Source organism: Nannospalax galili, unplaced genomic scaffold, assembly GCF_000622305.1.
Source record: "Nannospalax galili isolate Female #2095 unplaced genomic scaffold, S.galili_v1.0 scaffold1024, whole genome shotgun sequence".
Lineage (NCBI taxonomy): Eukaryota > Metazoa > Chordata > Mammalia > Rodentia > Spalacidae > Nannospalax > Nannospalax galili.
The window spans coordinates 427,606-448,798 of record NW_008351455.1 but is presented as its reverse complement, the minus strand read 5'-3'; the positions used below and the strand labels follow the sequence as shown (position 1 = coordinate 448,798).

At 41.1% G+C, this 21,193-nt stretch overlaps 1 protein-coding gene across 5 annotated transcripts in view; it reads left to right on the top strand.

Annotated features, from left to right (window-relative positions):
- Window positions 1-21,193, top strand: part of Ankrd44 (ankyrin repeat domain 44) — a 350,075-nt gene that overhangs the window by 287,239 nt on the left and 41,643 nt on the right. For all 5 annotated transcript variants that reach the window (XM_017801989.2, XM_017801990.2, XM_029553616.1 and 2 more), the window contains exon 17: window positions 14,331-14,402. In XM_017801989.2, coding sequence (XP_017657478.1) covers window positions 14,331-14,402 — 72 coding nt within the window. The remainder of the gene's footprint in view (window positions 1-14,330; window positions 14,403-21,193) is intronic.

Here is a 21,193-nt window from a genome sequence, read left to right as displayed (position 1 = left end):
TACTCTTCAAAATTCTAGAGGTAAGCTCACATGGTTTAGATGAGTTCCCTTACTACAAAATCAAGGAAATAGCTCAAGTTTTTTCTGTGGTGAAATTTCCTTGCAGCAAATGTTGCCAGAACAAAATGGACTTGCACATTCATGATTATGCCTTCAGCAGATGTGCAAAGGGGTCCTGTCAGCAACCAAGGCACTCGCTTATTATCTGAGGTTGCCACTCATTGGTGGCTGTGGTTTGTTGTTTCCACTGAGATTTTCTCTGCCATCCATCCCACCACTTTATCTCCAAGATGTAAACATTCCATCTGTCTTGTGGTTGCCATCCATGTAAAAGAATGAAACCATACTCAGTTACCAGAAACTTTGGCACCAGAGAGAATATTCCTTTATTAGGGTGATTATGCCTTCCGATTCTGTTAAACACAGATAATTTTATATTTTTCTTTTGATTATAAAAATTGAGTTGAGGGGCTGGAGAGATGGCTCAGCGATTAAGAGCACTGTCTGCTCTTGCAGAGGACCCAGGTTCAAATCCCAGCACCAATGTGGTGGCCAACAACCATCTGTAACTCCAGTTCCAGGGGATCTAATGCCCTTCGTCGACCTCTGCAGGCATTGCATGAACAGGTACAGTTACACACATCCAGGCAACACACTCATAAACATAAAATTAAAAATAATAAATGAAATAAATTGAATCGAGAACTCTCGCATTAGTTGAACAGTTTAACTGCTGTGGGACCTCCAAAATAAGATGGGCCAGGGAGATATCGCAGTTGATAAAGTGCTGATCTTGCAAGTATGAGGACCTGAATTCAGTCTCCAGAGCCCACATAAAACCCAGGCATGGTGATACACATTTGTAATACGAGGGCTGGGGAGCTAGAGACAGGCTGATCTCTGGAACTGTGACCAGTGAGAGACCCTGTCTCAAAAATACTAAACCAAGGGGCTGGAGAGATGGCTCAGCAGTTAAGAACACTGGTGGTTCTTGCAGAAGACCCAGGTTCAAATCCCAGCATCCACACGGCAGCTAACAACTGTCTTTAACTCCAGTTCCAGGGGATCCGATGGCCTCTTTTGTCCTTCTTGGGCATTGTACGACATGGGGTACACTTACCTACATGCAGGCAATAACTCATGCATAGAAAATAAAAATAATAAATAAAATATTTTTAAAAAATACTAAACCAAAACAAATACAACAACAACAAAAAGTGGAAGGCACCTGAGGAACACCCTAGATTGTCCTCTGACTTCCATGCACCTATGCACATACAACATGCACATGCACTTGTACACCCTTGTATATCCACACATATCTGAATATGCACACATATGAGCGTACACATACATACAAATATGCACACATACATTTAAAGATGCACTATACTCATAAAAATAATAATTATGAGATGCTTTATTTTTCATATCTGGGATGGCTTCTGCAGTGATTCTTTAAGACTCTTTAATATATATATATATTGGGGGGAGTGGTCTTTTTTGAGACAGGGTCTCCCTGTAGCCCCAGCTGGCCTGGAACTCACTATGTAGACCAGGCCGGCCTTGAACTCACAGAGATCTGCCTGCCTCTGCCTCCCGAGCGCTGGGACTAAAGGTGAAAAAAAAAAGTTAAAAATATATATTTTCAAAATTTTATGTGTTATGTCTGCATGTATGTAAGTGCATCCATGTCACACAGTGCTCACAGAGGCCAGAAGAAGGAGTCAGAACCCCTGGAACTGCAGTTACATATGATTGTTAGCCACCATGTGGATGCTGTGATTTGAACCCAGGTCTTCTGCAAGTGCAACCAATATTCTTAACCACTGAGCCATCTCTCCAGACCTCAAGACTCTTTCAAGCTAATTAAACCTTGTCCCTCCTACAATCATTTTTGGCTTCTATCTTTGGAACAGTCCCTGTGGTGTTAGTAGTTAGAGTGTCTTACCCCTGGTGATAGTGATTTATTTCCCGAGTTAATCTTTATACTCTTTCTCATCTGGAGCCCCTGTGACGAGTTGAAGAGAAATAATGTCTTGTTATTTCAGAAACATATAATGTGACATTCTCTGGACTGACTTAAAAAAATACATGTTTGAAATTCTTTTAATGGTGCCTTTTTTTCTTTATGATATTGCTTCATCAATCTTATCAAAATTTAATTTGGTATTGGTTTTCTTCTGAAACTTTGAAGACCAGAGGGTCATCCCATAAAGTTATGACATCATACCTGGTATTAGTAAAGCAACCCTGGGGCTTAATGAGGCACACCAAGACTACAGTGTTTCTCACTTTGCAAGGCTATGTTCAATGAAAGGTCAGATTGGTTTATATCTTTGTTTTGCTGATTGACTGATGGTTGTTGTTTTATGTTTTAAGTAAAATGCTTGCTGTACAAGCATGATGACCTAAGTTTGGATCCCCAACACTCATGTAAAAGCCAGGTGTCGGGGTGCACATCTGTAACCCAGTGCTGGGGTGGGAGGTGGAGATAGGCAGATCCCTCAAGATTTCTGACAAGCCTGTCTAGCTTGCCAACAAGCTCCAAGTTCAATGAAGAGGCCTGTTTCAAAAACTAAGGTAGAAAGGGATAAAGACACCTGATGTCACCCTCTGACTTCCACACAGCCATGCATACCCATGATCACAGACCCTTCATACATACACAATAAAAAAGTATAGGGACAGTTTTAACTTCACAGCAAAACTAAGTGGAAGGTACAGAAACTTCCTGAGTCCTCTCAGCATGCGTGGATAACCTCCGTCAACGCCTCCACCAGAGTGTCACATACCTTACAGCTGCTGCTATGCATTGGCACATCGATGTTACCCCAAGCCCTCAGTTTACCTTAGGGTTTCACTCTTGGTATTGTACAGTCTATGGGTTTCGACAAATGTGTGATGGTATGTGTCCACCAGATAGCATCATATAACAATAGCAATGTTTCCAGTAATTCTTCAAAGTTAGAATAAGCAAGAAAAGTTATCACCATCTCATAAATAATTTCACTAGTGATCTCTCATTCACTTACTATATTTAAGATCAAGTCAATGAACTTTTGCTGAATGCCTACTACATTTCCCCCTTGAGAATCTGAAATACAGAGCACAGTTTCTGATGGTTAATCTTTTTAAAAATATTTTATTTATTATTTTTGTTAGGTGTATGAGTGTATTGCAAGTGCACCTGTGTTGTGCAATGCTCATGGAGGTCAGAAGACGGTGTTTGTTGATTCCCCTGGAACTGGAGCTATCGGATGGTTGTTAGCCACCATGTGGGTGCTGGGAATCGAACCCGGGTCTTCTGCAAGAGCAGTCAGTGCTCTTAACTGCTGAACCATCTCTCCAGCCCTCTGATGGTTAACCTAGATTGTCAGTTTGACACAATTTAGAATTACCTCGGGGACAAACTTCTGAGTGTATCTGTGAGAACGTTTTGAGAGATGTTTAGCTGAGTTGAGAAGCCCTTCCCTGAATGTTTGGAGACCATTTCATAGGCTTGAGTCCCAGGCTGCATAAAAAGGGTGATACAAGCAGAAATTTAGCTTTCATCTCTCTCTGCTTCCTGACATGATGTGACCAGGCTTCCTCATGCTCCTGCCACCAGGCCATCCCACCATGGTAAGCTCTATCCCTTCTTAAACTGTGAGCCAAAATAAACCCTTCCTCTCTTACAACTTTGTCACAGCAACAAGAAAAAGTTAGAGATATGAATCAACCAACAATAATATTGGCCACTGGTGTTGTTGCTTTATATACTAGTCAAGTCCTTAAATTTTGGCTGAATATAATAATATAGAACACAGCTATAGGAACCTTGAAAATCATCTAGTTAAACCACTTCAGTTTTAAATAAAATTTTATCATATTCTTTATTATAGCAGTATTTATTCTCTGTAGAAAATGGAGACTATATGGAAAGATAGAAACAAATTGTCCCAGTCTCCAATCACTATTAACCACTTGGTACATTTCCTTCAAGTCTTCTCTATGTATTTTATTTTTTACATATATCCAGTAATATGGAATAGGCAATTTTGTACACTGATTTTTTTTCCACACAATTATTGTGACATAGTCTTTTTCCCATGGTACTAAAAGTTCTTGGTAAACATTTTTAATGACTAAATCATATTCAGCTATTAGAGGGCCATAACTTAGCCTTGGTTCTATAATTCCGCTTGTGCTCTGACTACTGAATAGCTTTGAGTTTAAAACTTTCTTAGGATCCAGGCTCTGCAGTAGGTTCATTAGATCTAAGTATCTGAACATTTTCAGAGCAAGGTAATTTTGAGCACCATGCATTTTGCATCTTGTGTTTGCGTTTATCTTCACTGTAGGTTTCATTAACCTTTCTTTATACGTACTGCAGGCTCTTCTACCTTTTAATTGGCAAGGAAATCACCAGAAACTGAGTACACACTGGAGGGAGGGGATAAGCAGAGTCATCAAAATCAGCTCCCCAAAAGAAATGGAGACTTAATCTAGCAAGTTTCTAGTGGCACCCTCCTTAATTTGCACTATTACCTCAAGGAGCTTGCCTCACACACATGAAGAGAGTTAATGGCTCCTTATTTATGGAATTGGGGGTCAGGAAGAGAGGGGAGAGAAAAATTAAAGTACTTTAGGTTCATACCTTTCTAGAATCACTGAGTTTGGGGTGATTGTTAATAACAATTTCAAGCTACACAGCTTTTTCTAATAACTGTGAAGGCATGTGAGCAGAATCATAAGACAGCCAGTGTTTATACTGATGGGGCAGCGTGGGAATGCTATTTATTTGGGGTTGGGCTGAGCATCTGTGGTTGTGCAGCAAGGCCTGGGGTTCGTGGATGTCCACAAGGCCTTGCATGTCATAGAAATTCTGATATTCAAAGGCCTCTGGGAAGTGCTAATCATACCCCTGAATGAGACTTTAAAGGAATGGTGTTGACACGGGGGCAGGGAACGACTGAAACTTCTGACTTAGCCTCCTTCTGAATGATCTACCCTACACACACATGATTAGCCAAGAAGTGGTCATGGGGTTGCCTGAATAGCACTTCATTCCTAAGCATAGACGAGTGGAATGTGCAGTAGAATTTCTGACAGAGGTGCCAACTTTCCAGGGGCCTTGTTCTGGTTCCAACCCTTCATAGACTTGAAAGGTCCTCATTGCTGAAGGATCAAGAATTCCATTTCAAGCCTCTCCTCAGAGCCTCTCTTTGTCATGGGCCTTGTGGGCATTTTCAGGTGGTTCTCTTCCTCTTTTTGTCCCTCCTATTTTGTGGACACTGGCTATAGAGACAAGTTCTAACCAGAAGCAACCAGAGAGAGATTCGCCTCACAGACCCACTGGCTAGACTTTACTGTTTTCACAACCTTAGCCACACTAACTTTCTGTTTTCTTAAATAGCACATTTTAAAACTGATTTAGCTCAACTCGACATCTCTTGGGACCTCTGAATTTTTCCCTGCCATGTTTTCAAATAGGCAGACCCAATTTAAACTATTTATAAAGCTTGGGTTTCCAGCTCCAGTGTAATATTTATGTGTTCCCTCACAAAATTCAGTAAGATTACTGTTTTGTTAACCCACCAGCCAGTCAGCGGAGTTCATATTTGTTCTATTTTTGTTATCACAGATTCACTTTGTTAAAAGAAGCTTAAACTCAGCCTGTTATGTTTGTTACCTTTACATCTAAGACACTGAAATCCTTTTTAAGTAGGCCCTCCAGTCCTGCGGAAATGCTTTTAAATTCAGAAAAATGTCCTGGGAATTGTTGTAATTTCAAATATAGCAATCTTCTCTGGCTGAAAGATATATTGGGAGCTGGGGACAGAAGTGCCATTTTGTAGCCCCAGCAGTCCTGGCAAAGGCCAGAGGATAGCTTGAGCCCATGAGTTCAAGACTACCCTGGGCAAAAATGACCTCATCTCAAAAAAAAAGAAAAATAAAATTTTCAAGCATTCCAGCCACCTCCTATTCCTGTGAAACAACCTCCAGATTAAGATTGATTGGAAAGTCTCTTTGCTTTCTGTCTTCTTTCTCTCCATTCCTACTCATTGCCCCATTTTTACATGTTAGTGGGAGCTGGAAGTTACTTTGTCTCAAATCTTCTGTTTTTTTTTGTACATAAAAGTCTTGTATTTTTTTTTTTTTTTAAATGGGGGACTGGGACATGACTCAGCAGTTAAAAGCACTGACTGCTTGCTCTTCCAGAGACTCCAGTTTTGGTCCTTAGCACCTACATGGCAGTTAAAAACCATCAGTAACTCCAGTTCTAGGGGATTTGATGCCTTCTACTGGCTTCTTTGGGCACTGCACACACATGATACCCAACATACATGTGGGCAAACACTCAAACACAAAATAAAAGTCTTGGAAAACCAGTGCTGGTTAGAAGAAGCAAAGGAGGAATAAGTGAGCTTAAGCCATGTAATTCTTTACATAGAAGTTTATAGATTGATTAATCAGTTTAGAAAACAAGGAATTTCAAGATTTTGGTGATGATAAAGGATAAAATTCAGTATTCCAGATGAACACTTTATTAAGACAGCTGTTCCAATGGGTTTTTGAGACAGAGGACTGAGTCATTCCACACAATGAGTACAAATTTAATTGTTTCAATAGAAGTCTTTGGTGACATATTGGGTTTATGACATATTGGATTTAAAAGTATAGTTTATTCTGAATGCATGGTCTGTGTAAATGTTGATAAGCTTGAAAAAATATTAATTGAAAGTATATTTAAGGGAAAATTAAACTAATTTTTATATATTAGATATATAGAATTATAGCCTCCGATTTTAGAGCCGCAAGATCTCTGCACTTACCGCTTTTTACAGTGTCGAGTCTTCGGCCTGTGTTCTTAGCTATAACTATGTTGCAAAAAAGGCCATTCCATTTCTGGTCTTGGCTGGGTAGGTTTAGGGTGATCTCTATAGAGCAATGGTATTTTCCAGACACATTTCAGACCACAAACTGTATAATGAGTCCTGGTGTGAGCTCTCTGACTCCCTCTGGCCTCAATATGCCTCCAGGGAGGAGTTTATACAAATGAAGTATCTGAGCCTTGCTGAATTTCTGCTCATCCCTTGGACTTGGTGTGTTTAGCACCAAATCTTAAATTGAAAAGGAAAGTTCATTCAAGTCATAAATGCTGGTTTTGAATGACCTGAAAATTGTTTTTCTTTCTACTAGTTCCACATCGTCCTAATTAACAAAGAAGACTCACTAAAGGAAGGGAGACACTCGGAGAAGCCAGCTTCCAATTAGTGTCCCTCATGATTGCTATCAAGCTAAGATGAATACTCACTACTTCTTAGGAAACAAGACCATTCAAAGATTAAAAGACATTGAGGTGTTAGACATAAAAAGCTTTGTACACCTAAAGTACACATAGCAGTTCTGTTTCCCACCCCATCCCTGCTCCTTTCTGTGAAGTACCAAGGAAAGGCTTTAGCTTATCTGCTGATCAGAAGGCCTTGTGGTACAGGGTTTGAATGGTTTGAATTAGAACATTCCCTTTTCTGTCATTTACTGACTGCAAACCTGAACATGTTGCTTTAGTAGAGTAGTTTAGGCTTGATTGTGATGATCATGTGGGCCTTTCATGGAGTTCTTGACTTATAGTAACTGCTTAATAGCTTTTGGCTAATAACCAGTGAGAAGCTTCCTCACAATCACTTATCACTGTCACTACCGTCAACGTCCTGGTCATCCTGTTGTCATCATCTTACTTGCCTCCTTTTCCTCCTACTTCTCTGCCTGCTCCTAACCAACATCATAGATATTCTTCTTCTTTCCAACCCTTCTATAGTAGAGTTCTAGGGTTCTAGATCAGATCCTTTCATCTCTCACTGCACATCTTTTTGAATGACCTCGTATGCAAGGAGGCTTTGACTCAGCTCTCTCTTCTGAGCTCCCTGCTTCATATTTAGCCATCGCTTGACTAAGCATCTCCCTTTGAATGATCTGGCAGCTTTAAGCCATAATTCAACACATAGTTCTCGCCCTGACCTTGCTTCTTCTCCTTGTTTCTTATCATTAAGATCTATTACCAAAGCTGGAACACTGGATGTCATCCTGATTGTAGTCTTTCCCCTTCCTCCAGCATTCAACCAGCGAACACATGTGCATTCTACTTTCTGTATTGGTGAAGACTATATTAAGAGTTGTAACTACCATGCACAATGCTCAGCAAATAATTATTGACTGGATCAGCCAAGGAATGAATGAAACTCCTGAATATCCCCACCTCCTTTTATTTATGCTGTGTTTTCTGCAGTTTAGTCCACCATCAAGTCTCTCCAATTTAATAATTCATGATTTAGGAATCCCACAGTTGAAATATTCTAACCGATCCCTTGTTTTTTGTTGTTGTTTGTTTGTTTGTTTGTTATTTTTGGTGTTTTTTTTTTTGCTAAATTCCTCATTCCTAGCACCACTGTAGTTATTGTTCACATTGTAGCTAGAGTAACTGTTTTTAAATCATAAAAGCCAAGAATCTGATCATGATCATGCCTCTTCCCTTTCCAAAGTACTTTACTGACTGAATAGCTCTCTGAATTTGATGTTAAGGCCTATACTGTTGTCCTGGAATACTCCAATGTCCTGGGAGTTAGGAAGGTGATTCAGTGGCTTGCTGCACAAGAATGTAGACCCGAGTTTGAATCCCCAGAACCCACATAAAAGCCAGATGTAGGAGCGCACATTGGTAACTTCAGCACACCTATGGTGAGATGGGAGGTGGAGACAGGAGAGTCCCCCAGAAGCTCACAAGCCAGCTAGCTGGTGTACTCAGCAATAAACAACAAGTAGACCCTGTTTCAGACAAGGTAGAAGGTAAGGCCTGACTGTCACGGTTGTCCTCTGACCTGCACATGCACATGGTGGAAAGTGTGCACCCACATTCACACAGGAATGCTATATAGTCATCCTATATCCTGTTTCCAGCCTTGTTACTCCTCATTCCTTCCTCACCTCCACTGTTACTTCTGTCCTGCAGAGCTTCATTTTCAAGTTTGTTATACTGTTCTCAAATACTGCCCTTCCTTCTGCCTGGAGAATCCTTTCTTTCTTTCTGGATGACTCCCGCCATCCAGGTCTCAGGCTGAATGTTATTTGCACAGTTCTCTCTGGCTGGCCCTAGTTTTGTGGCAGGTACTACTTTGGGCTCTTATAGCATCATTCATTTTCCACTGGAGCTCCTGCCTCACTGCTTTAATTACCTGTTAACGGCTGTGGGGTCCCTGCTCTACGTTCTATCAGGTCAGCAGCTACATCTGCTCACTGCACAAATTGAATTCTGGTGTGTATTCCAGAAAATATTTGCTGAATGAGTGAAATAAGGCATCACATGCTGGTAGAAAGCTCAAACTATGTGTGTGGAAAAATCTTACTCCAAAATAAATGCTATAGAAACATGCCTAAATGGCATATTCTTCTTGCCCCTATTCATGTGTTTGTAATAGTGGGGGAAATGGCTCTGGGTTCCTTTGATTACAAGTTCATTCTAGGACAGGATTTGGAGCTGGTACACACTGTCAATTCCAGGAAGTCTTGCAGGTGATAATGTTGCAAAACAAAGAACAGATGTTTACTGCCTCATCAGGCAGTAAAGGCTACTGTTATTTCAGCTATATAAGAGAGATGGGTTTTAAAATCAGTACCTTTGAAGTTAAAATTAATTTATTTTTATTATTTTAGCATATCCAAGGTTAAGTTCCAGATTCTATTCTAATACTAATGAGGAACAAACACAAAATATCTCATACTTCCAATGTAGTTATTTATATGGTATTATTTGTAAATTTAAAATTATGTGCTTTGAACAATTAATTTTTATGCTGTTATTTGGTCTACTGAAGACCTTTGAAGTTAAAATTAATTTATTTTTATTATTTTAGCATATCCAAGGTTAAGTTCCAGATTCTATTCTAATACTAATGAGGAACAAACACAAAATATCTCATACTTCCAATGTAGTTATTTATATGGTATTATTTGTAAATTTAAAATTATGTGCTTTGAACAATTAATTTTTATGCTGTTATTTGGTCTACTGAAGACTCCCAACATCACAGCATTTTGCTCCATATATACTGACTCCGGAAAGGCATTCTGTACCAGCCCCAGGATCTCTGGGCATCATTCTTTTGATTACATGGGAGTTTTAGAACATTTTTTTCCAAATATAATATTTTAGTTGTTTTTTCCCAATTACAATAAAAATATATATTCATTGCAAAAAGTCATAAAAAAAGGAAGAAGAAAGTAAAATCTGTTATCCTGCTTTTAGGTTGTTGTGTTAAACATTTGAGGATATGTATTTCTGCACTGTTTTTTAAATATTTTGTGTCCATACTAGTTTTGTTATAAAATGAAAATAGTCTCATTTATACTAATAGCTTTAAAATGTGCATTTCACTTAACAAGTTTAAGGAGTTTCCAGGACAAAAATGGGTGAGGTCATTTTTATGAAGTTTTCCCTTTCAGGACTTAAGCAGTATAATTTCTGTTTCATCACTCTCATTAAGTAAACCTCCATAAAAATCTCTTCAGGCTTTATCTGCAAAACATAGAAACCATGTTGACCATAAGAAGCAGAAAAAAGGATGTAATTTTATAGAGTGGATGTTTATAAGACCATTGGAAGGTTTAGAAGAGTAGAGTCTAGGCTGGACCTCCAGCCTGAACTGATGCATGGTACTGGGGGAGAGCTGTGCCTCTTCCCCATGATCAGAGAGAGGAAATCCAAAAGGCAGCCACTGCAGTGGCTGACTCCAAGAACACGTCGCCCTTGCTGACACTGTAGGGGAAGTCTTGTCACTACCATTTCTCTTGCCCCTAGAGCCATCTATATTTTTTTGGCTTGACCTACCCTGCCCGAAAGTATATGCTCTTCATCTTTGCCTCTGGCTTTTCTACCTTCACTGTTCAGTGGCCTACACATCGGAGCTGAAAGGAAAGCTACTCTGCACCCGCATCATGGAGGTTTCCCCTGCCCATTTCTGTCTTACAGTTTCAAATTAGTGGCTTTCATTGCCAGAATTTAAATCCTGTCTGGAGCTCTTACTCATAGGAATCTAGAAAATGTCATTTTGAGTCATCCAGCCCCTGCCATATAGAGCAGCCCACACCCACCTACCTGAAGGTTGGAGTAGATGTTGATGTCTACTGTGTTCACCACACATCCTCCAGGCCCTGGAGGCTGGATTGGTGGGCCCTTCAGATGTATCACCATGTGAAAAAGAATTTGAAGGCAAGACAGAGGGACAGTTGATAGGAAGGGGTAAGATCTGCCATTGCGGTTTACTTAATCTTTCTTTTACCACTCATTATTTCCTTCTCTCAAATGAGTGTTTTCATAAATTGCTCTTATCAGAGTCACTCATGGCGGCCCTATTTTGCTAAGCTCACTGGTCAGTTCTCAGACCCCATTTTACTTGACCCAGGACACTTGACAGGAGAGCTCATTTTCCTCTTGGAAACCTTTTTTCCACTTGGTTTCACCTCCTCTCCTTTGTTTACCTTTTGGCTCACCTGCTCGGCCTAGTGGTCTTGCTAGATCTTCCTCCCCTCTCTGGGTCTTCACATTGGCTGCCTCAGGATGAGGTCCTGGGCCCCAGTCTCCTCCTGGTTTACTTTATTCCTTGGTCACCTCAGCCAGTCTTGTGGCTTTAAATACTGTGAACTCCAAAACTATATTCCCAGGAGTTTCTTACATAAGGTGCATTTTTAGATGCCTCTGAGCACCTCAAATTTCGTACTTCCAAAAGCAACCTTCTGCTCTTCCCTGTCTTCATCTATCCCCTTCAGTGCATGACACCTCCAGCCTTCCATTTTCTTGTCTTTCTTCCCCTAACTTTATTTTATGGTGCTGTGGATTGAACCTAGAGTCTTAGACATGCCAGGCAAGCATTCTATTACTGAGATGTATCCCTAGGCCTCTTTTTACTTTTTATTTTAAGACAGTGTCTCATTAAATTGCCCATACTGGTCTTGAACTCACTTTGCAGCCCAGGTTGGTCTTGAACTTATGATTCTCCTGACTGAGATTACAAGGCTGTGTCTTTCCTGGCCATCCTTCCATTTAATGAGGACCCAAACCAGGAATCTTCCTCACTCTTCTCTAATATTACTGTTCAATCTTTCAGGATCAGTTGATTCTATTCCCCAGATAATGGCAGTCCAACTGCTTCTGTCTCCCCTGCTTCCTGTTGGTCCATGCCATTGCTTTGCTCTTCTGGCCTCTGTTTCAGCTCCTAAATGACATCAGTGCGCCCACCATTGCCATCCTGGAATATTTAAAAAATATTTTATTTATTATTTTCATTTTATGTGTATGAGTTTATTGCCTACATGTGTGTAAGTGCACCCACGTTGTGCAATGCCCACGAAGGTCAGAAGAGGGCATCGGATCCCCTGGAACTAGAGTTACAAACAGTCGTTAGCTGCCATGTGGGTGCTGAGAATTGAACCCGGGTCCTCTGCAAGTGCAGCCAGTGCTCTTAACTGCTGAGCCATCTTTCTAGCCCTGCCACCCTGGAATCTTGCAGTTGGGTCATGTCATTCCTTTGCTCCAAGCACTCCAGTGAGTTTCCACCACACTTGGGAGCAAAGTCAAAATCCTGACCACAACCCATAAGGATCTTCCCAGCACTGACATGGCTGCCACCATCCCTCCCTGTGTTCTTTCTCTGTGTTCTCATCCATCCTCACAGTGCTCCACTCTCTGTGATACTCTTACATCCCTGAGGGTTTTTGGTGATTGCTGTTCCTTCAACTTGGAATGCTCTGAGCCCAGATATTCACAAGGCTCTCTCATCTTTCACCAGATGAGATTTAACCATCACCTGCCCAGTGAGGCTTTTCCTGGTCATAGTAGGTAAAGTTTCAGAATGATTTCCCCTGAAGTCCTCCAAACTCTCCCTCTCTGCTTCATTTTCCCATAACACCTCGTACTGTGCAATGAACGCTATACCTCTTTTATTGTATAACCTCCTCCATGAGAAAATTGACATTTAATTTTATTATTGAACCTTCAGTCCATTGTACAACATGTAGGTTCACAGTAATCATTCACTATTTACATACATAGATTTTCTTTCTTTAAAATTTTTTTTTATTATTTTAATTTTATGTGTATGAGTGTTTACCTGCATGTGTGTAAGTGCACTTGTGTTGTGCAATGCCCATGGAGGTCAGAAGAGGGTGTCAAATTCCCCTGGAACTAGAGTTACAGATGGTTCTTAGCCACCATGTGGGTGCTGGGAATCAAACCCTGATCCTCTGCAAGAACAGTTAGTGCTCTTAACCACTGAGCTATCTCTCCAGCCCCTATAGATTTCTTTATACATGCCTTCATGGTACACTTATGTAATCATTTATTGAGGATTAATTCCTAGGATGGTAGGTATGCACAAATATCTTTAAAGGTTTTAACAGTTTGTTCTTCCATGAGTAGTCCGGGAGCATGAAGTCTTCCTGTCACTCTCACGGCACCATGCCCTGATCACACTTATTTTACTTCCTTGTGTTTGGATGTTCGTTCCTACTTGGTGTATTTCACTGACCACTCTCTCCTCCCAGTACTCTCCTGCTACACCTTTGTCTCTTTTAAGTCTCTTTATTTAAGACTCACTTTAAATGTCACCTCAAAGAGGCCTTCCCTCACCATTAGCTCGAAATTAACCCCAGCCACTGTATAATACCCTGTGTTATTTCCACAATGATACTTCACTTTAGATGCTCCCTTGTTTATTTGTGTTTGATCTCTCTCTCTAAACTGAAAGCTTCATGACAGCTGGAGACTCACTTATCTTCCCCAACATTATTTCCAGTAAGTGTGTATTTGGTAATGAAATCAATACTGGATATTATTATTTTTTTCACTTTTATGAATTCGCCAGGTGAAAATAGACTTGATATACATTGTTTTTCTATTTTGGCAAAGTGTCTTTTCAAGCATAAAAGTCTTTTTAAATAGCAGATGCCAAGATGATCTGGAAAGTTAAACACTTGGTTTGCATGTTTGCTTGAGATGTGCCTGTATTTGATTTTTACATTGCTGCTAATCTGTATAATTTTTTTTTTGAGACAAGATCTCTATATAGCCTCAGCTGGCCTGGGACTTGCTATGTAGACCAGACTTGCCTCCATCTCACAGAGATCCATCTGCCTCTGATTCCCAATGGCTGGGATTGAAGGCATGTACTACTACACCCAGCTATTTCTTAGATTTCTGGACTCCTTTCTCATTTATGCTCATGTTAGTGTCCAGTAAGTACAATTCCTTTTGCAAACTTGGGTTGAGGACTCTTGCTTTCTTTTTGTCTCTACAGCTTTTGGAAAGAACCAACACTGGTTTTGAAGAATCTGATTCTGGTGCTACCAAGAGTCCACTCCACTTAGCTGTAAGTGAACTGCTATGGGCAGCTTTACCTGTCTGTCACCAGAAAGTACCAAAGAACTCGGAAAACTTAGCCTGCTTTTAAGATAGAGCCTAGAAAGGCAATGATCAGTGATAATGAAAAAAGTAAAAGGCAGAAAGCGGCTACAGAGAAAGACTGCCCCACCTTGTAGGCCCAAGTTTACCAGCAGGTGACCTCAGATGCACTTACCTGCCCTTTCCTGGTCCTCAATATCCCCGGCTGTAAAGTGAGGACAAATAGAAAGTTACACTGTGCATAAAGTCTTTATCAAAGATGATGTAATAAATTATCCTTATAAACTCTAATCATCTTTAAAGTTGAAAAGAAACATTCCAGCTGAAGAGATTTGATTATAGACAATAATATGCAAATTTGAAACCTATGAATAATCAAATGTCACATTTTTAAATGCCACAATTAAAAGCAGCTTAAGTTTTTAACACAAGTGTGTGAGAAGCAGGGGTAGAATTGCAACTGGTCTTTTCCTGGAGTTGACACCAGGGCCTTGGAGACTGGCTCAGGCTCCGGTTCCCATGCTGGGTGAGACCTGGAGGGAGAGCAAGGCGAGTTCTCACTAGTAAAGCTTCCTCTCTACCTCCCAGTAATCAAAGGGAAGAGTCTTTACCCCTAAACTCTTCATGGGCATGCCACAACTCCCATAACTCCTTCATGTGGTGTCCTGTTAACCCTTGGAATTAGCAGCTGTTTGAAAGAGCCTTGCTCCTGGGCAGCCACATCCAGCTAACAGTCAACTCACCTGCTCACAGTACTGTGGAGTCATGAGTACTTGGTTCATGGTCATAGAGATGGTGTTTAGATGCATGTTTATTTAATAAATACAATGGGACAGGATCCGGTGAGAGTGGAAAGGGGCTGAGTCTCTGTTCAACTGTTAGTTTTTACATATACCATGCATACATAAACACTTCAGTATTATTCTGATGAGAGTTTGGAGAGAAGAATATTTTATTAATAGATACAGGTAAGCAAGGTGAGAGGAGACAAGGCCATGTCACAAGGATTGGGAGTATCCAGCGCCAGTCACACTGTGAGGAGCCCTCCCTTCACTGACTGTCTCCCAACATACTTCCAGAAGCCCACTCATAGCCTCTGACACATCCACCAAACACATCCACTATATACATATAAATACACACACACACACACACACACACACACACACACACACCTTCACATTTCAGTGAAATTGTCACCAATCTTTGTCCAAGGAGATAGAGTTATATGGAGAAGGTGGGTGCACAGTGGGGTATTCACTGGGTAAAGCTGCACAGCAGTTGACATTCAGTACAGGTCCTTTAGAAGCCCTGTCCAGCCATTGGCTCTGTCTGGGCAAGTTTCCTCAAGGCTCAAGGGTGAATATTCACAGATGTAGCTCTAGCCTGCCCTTAGAAAGGTCAAGTGGAGTTATCTTAAACAGAATTCTCATGCCCTTTGAAAGCAGAGTCATTTGCACTGCCAAGCCTGCTACTATTCTTTAACCAGAGAAAGGAGTTTCTTGATCCTTGAACTCACAAGAGATTCAACTGCCTCTCCCTCTTGAATGCTGGGATTGAAGGTGTGTGGCACAACACCTAGCCTAGAGGGGTAGGGGGCATGTTTTGCTTTTTTTTTTTTTTTTTTTTTTTTTTTTTTTTTTTTTTTTTTTTTTCCAAAAACACTCTTTGCTGGAAGCTTACTGATGCTAGGTACTCTCATGAGTTCACTGGGTCTCTACTCACAGAAAGAAAGGGTGGTGAGATTGTGGCAAAGGCTGGGCTTTGTTGTGTAGCAGCTGTCAGGAGCCAGCAAGGATGCACAGAGAGGGAACCCAAACTGCCATTCTTCCTGTTAGCGGCTCTCCTGGACATGGTGCTTCCACCTGTAAAAGAATGAATTAGTTAAGAATCTAAAGACTATTTTGAATTTATCAATTTATTTGTTAGTTGTATGATGGTGGCCAAGCATCTAATGTCTTTTGATCAGGTGCCCCATCCATCAGGGAGAGGAATAGCAGTGCCTCATCAAGGGCCATTGTGGGCATGGCATGAGCTAATGGATGTAAAGCAATTAGAACAGCACCTAATGTTCTGTGTGTCATCCGCCAGCTCCATCCTCATCATTATTAACATGAGTATCTCTCTTTCATTCAGCATACACTGACTGTGAATAGTGCCAAGCTCTCTTCTAGGAGCAGATGTTACAAGAAAGGAAATGCAGCCTCTGTCCTTGTAGAATTCCCCGTCTAGGAGTGACATTAGGCAAATATATAGCATGACAGATGGTAATAAGTGCTACAAAAGAAAATGAAATGGAATTCATGAAGCAGAGCATTGAGGCGGCAGACAGGGCGCTATTTTACAAAGCACAGAATGTCACATTTGAACAGATACCTGACAGAAGAGGGTTCTGGGCACAAGTGCAAAAATCCTAGGGTGACAGCTTGACATGTCCATGCAACAGCAAAGCAGCCACTGAGAATGGAGCAGGGTGGTGGTGCTGGGGGTCTAAGATACTGTTGAGGAGCGGGGGGGGGCTGCCATAGCACTTCACAGGCCCTTGTCCATTGTAAGACTTTCACTCTGAGTAAAATAGGAACCATTTGAACAGGTTTGAGGAGACAAATGACACGCTATAACTTATGTCTTAAAAGTGTCACTTTAACTTCTGTGCTGAGTTACAAGGGAGCAAAAGCCAAAGCAAAAGTTGACAAGGATGACTTTGACCAGAGTTTTTCCCCTCTAAAGGCTTACACTTTTAAAAAATTTACTTCAAGACACCCACAAATATTGTCCATCACTCTCTCCAGGGTATAGTAATTAATTTGATAAAACGCAAGGTGCATCAGTCTTAGGTGAAAATATTCTAACAGGGAAATGGAACTAGAGGCCCCCAAACTTTGTTCTAAGACCTGCCTTGAATTGCTGTTTCCTGGCTTGAGTCTCCAGGGTCATCAGCCCAGAGACTTTCATAAGCATTTCATTTCCTAGAAAAAAGTTAAATCAAGAAACAAGGTGATGCAAACAAGACTCCAACTATTGAGATTTCCAGAGGGACCTAATGTTTCCATGAATTCTGTTGCGGTCCCAAGCTCGTTCTCCTTTTTACCCTTAGTCTCTATCTTAAAAGGCTTAAAAAGCCAGGCATGGTGGCACACGCCTTTAATCCCAGAACTCGGGAGGCAGAGGGAGATGGATCTCTGTGAGTTCGAGGCCAGCCTGGTCTCCATAGTGAATCCAGGCCAGCTGGGGCTACAGGGAAACCCTGTCTCAAAAAGACCAAAAACAACAACAACAACAACAACAACAACAAAAATTCAATCATGCTTAAGAAATTTAAGTTACCTAATGAAATAGTTCTTAAGTTAAATGGATAATTTAATAATTTAAAGTTCTATACCTCCCCCTGACATCTTTGCATACTGAAATTCAAGGGCTGTAAGCTAAGGGAACAAGGAGAATACTTCTGTAGGAAGATCTGGCCTTTCAACCAGTCTGTCTTTAAGAACATTTTCAAGTGCCCAGTGTGCAAAATCATACAGGCTGGAATTCTAAAGCCTTCCTAATTATAGGGTTCACATCATTGTGTTTTAATATTAAGCTGCCTTAACTGGAATACAGTGAATAGATTTATGTATTTTTTATCGTGAGGATTAGAGGGGACGTACAGGGAACTTGTGCAGGGGATAAGTGCCCTATATTACAATGATTGTTCTAGAAAGTCCTTCCTGCCCCCTTCCTGCATGTTTTTCCTTTCCCCACTGTGTCTTCTCTTTTTAAACCTAAATATGTTGGCCATTGTCCTTTGTATATAGGCATGCATTATAAGTTTTCCCAGGCTACGTTAAATAAACAGAAATTAAAATGTTTACTTTTCTTGTGCTACTGAGGATGGAGCAGAGTCAGCATTTGTAAATAGCATCTAGAATTTGCTGCTGTTTGCTTGGCCCATCTCCCTGTGGTGTGGAGTCATGGTTTCTGAATAAGCTGAATCGGTGACTACCATTACAGCGTAAAATGGGAGGCTGCTGTTTGCAAAGTCAGTTTTCAAACAAGTACCAGATTCATGCATAGAATGAAGTCTGAAAGACCTATATACACCCATATGTGGATACTCCTGTTACCACAGCCCTTAGCTGGAGATTAGATGCTTCTGAATTGGCTTAAAAATCACCTCTGGCTGGGACTGGAGAGTTGACTCAGTGGTTAAGAGCACTGACTGCTCTTGTAGAGGACCTGGGTTTGATTCCCAGCACCCACATGGTGGCTACGAACTGTCCTTAACTCCAGTTCCAGGGGAATCCGAAGCCCTCTTCTGACCTCCGCAGCATTGCACAACAGGGGTGTGCTCACATACATGCAGGCAATATACTCATACACATAAAAAAAAAAAAATGACCTCTGGCTTGAGCTGATAACGGCTCAAACCTGGTGTTGGATATATGGGAATCTATTATACTGTCTTCTCTTCTTTGTGATACTTGAAATTTCCCATAATAAGTGAAGAGACATGTATCTTCCTGGCATATTGCAAGCTTTTCATATTCTCTATCAAAAAGGCCACAAAGGCCGGGCTCCTGGATTAGCAGACTCCACCTGAAAACCAGCTTTTCCCTCACACAAGGCTGGATAACCTTATCACAGCTGGGTAGCATCTCTTCCCTTCTGGGTTCTCATTAGTAAGATTGGGATAACAGATTGGTGTGAGAATCAAATGGGGGTGATACATGTCTAATACACACTACCTGCGTCACAGCAAGCAGCCAGCTAGCGATTTCTTCAGAATTTAGGTTAGAATAGACGTTTACTCTGCTGTGAAGTTATAGTTCTGTAACAGGAATTTATCTCCCTGTCCCAAGAGAGGCTGTATGTATAGTAAAGTATGGTTGTCCAAGAATCAGTCTCCAGAGTGCACTTCTTGCTCCATAGCTCTGTTCAAGGTTCTTCACACTTGTGTGGAGCTGTCTATAGAAGGAATTTAGGTTTTCATTCAATATTTGTTTATTCAGCCCTGTTCCATTACAGGTAAACACAAAAGTGTTTAACTTCAAAGTGAATCAAATGGAATTACTGAGGAGAAAGTGCTTACTTATTAGATCACAGATTCTGGGTTTGGATCCTGACTTTGTCACTACCTAAGTAGTCATGAGTGAAGAGGTTAACATTATTGGATTTTTTTAAACCTTTGAAAAAGGACTTTTGCAGCAGGTGTGGTGGCACATGGCTGCAACCCCAGCACTCAAGAGGCTGGTGCAGGAGGATTGAGGGTTTGAGGTCAGCCTGGGCTATGAAACAAGACTGATCCTGTCTCAAAAAAAAAAACAAAACCAAAAAAAAGAATGTTTGCAAAGATTAAATGAGATGCTGAAGTGCTTGGATGGCACCCAGCACATAGAAAACCCTCAGTGAATAGTTGCTATTAAAAATTGCATTCTTATACCAGGTGTGGTGATGGACATCTTTAATCTCAGCCCTTAGGAGGCAGAGGTAGATGGATCTCTGTGAGATGGTGGCCAACCTGGTCCACATAGTGACTTCCAGGTAGGCTGGAACTAGAGAGATATTAGGTAAAAAAAAAAAAAAGCATTCCTACCCGAATACAAATAAATGACAATAGTCATGATATCCATTCATCAAATAATGGTTAAGTATGTACAATGCGCCAAGCACACTATAGCAGTGAATAGCACACATAAAGCCCTCCCCAACACAGACAATAACCAAATCAACAAATACATTATTGATATTGGAAATAAATAGTGAGTGCTTTGAAGGCAAAGCAGGATAGGTGGCTGTCCTGGTTTGTTTCTCCATTGTGGTGACAAAACACTCTGACTAATACCAATTTGGGGAGGAAAGGGTTTGTTAGGCTTACATCTCCCAGGTCACAGTTCATCAGGGAGCCCAAGCTCAACAATCAAGAAGATGCCCCACAGACATGGCCACAGGCCAGGCCAATGGAGGCAATTCCCCAATTGAGGCTCCTTCAACCCAGGTGTGTCAAGTTGACACTAAAGCTATCCAGCACAGTGGACTTAAGAGTGGAGGGCTCTCCTATGTAAGCTGGGCTGGGGCACTTTGCTGGTAAGGTGCTGTTTGAGTAGAGGTACGAAGACAGCCATGGGTTGTCAAGGTGAAGAGCTTTCCAGACAAAGAACAGAAAGGACTGTAAGCTGGGCTGGGGCACTTTGCTGGTAAGGTGCTGTTTGAGTAGAGGTATGAAGACAGCCATGGGTTGTCAAGGTGAAGAGCTTTCCAGCCAAAGAACAGAAAGGAAAGTTTCAATGGCCAGAGGAGAAAGTGCATGTACTAACTGTGTGACTGTCCCAGAGTGAACCAAGGGAAGTGTGATGATTGAAGAAGATGGCCAGAGCCCAAGGGCCTGATAGGCTTAGTTTTAAGCAAGAAGTCACATGGAACCCAACTTGAGTATTGAAAGATTTCATCCAGTGACAGTATCAATAATAGATCACTAAGGGATGGAGGTGGGAAAGGAAGCTTTTGCTGGAATCCTGCCAAAACAATATGGTGAGCATGAGCAGTAGATAGATACATTCCAAAGAAAGAGTAGAGATGGTGATGATGCCTTGCAAGTGATACTGGTCACGTGACACCTTTGTGTGAAATTGAATAGTAATGTAGTAATTGTCTGGTGATGCCTGAGAATTTAAAGACACCTCTGTGTGCATTAGCAAAGATACACCTTCGTCTGGGTAGAATCGACCCAGGCAGGACAGAATAAGGGGCGAAGGAAGCTATTTTTTAGTGCCCACTTGC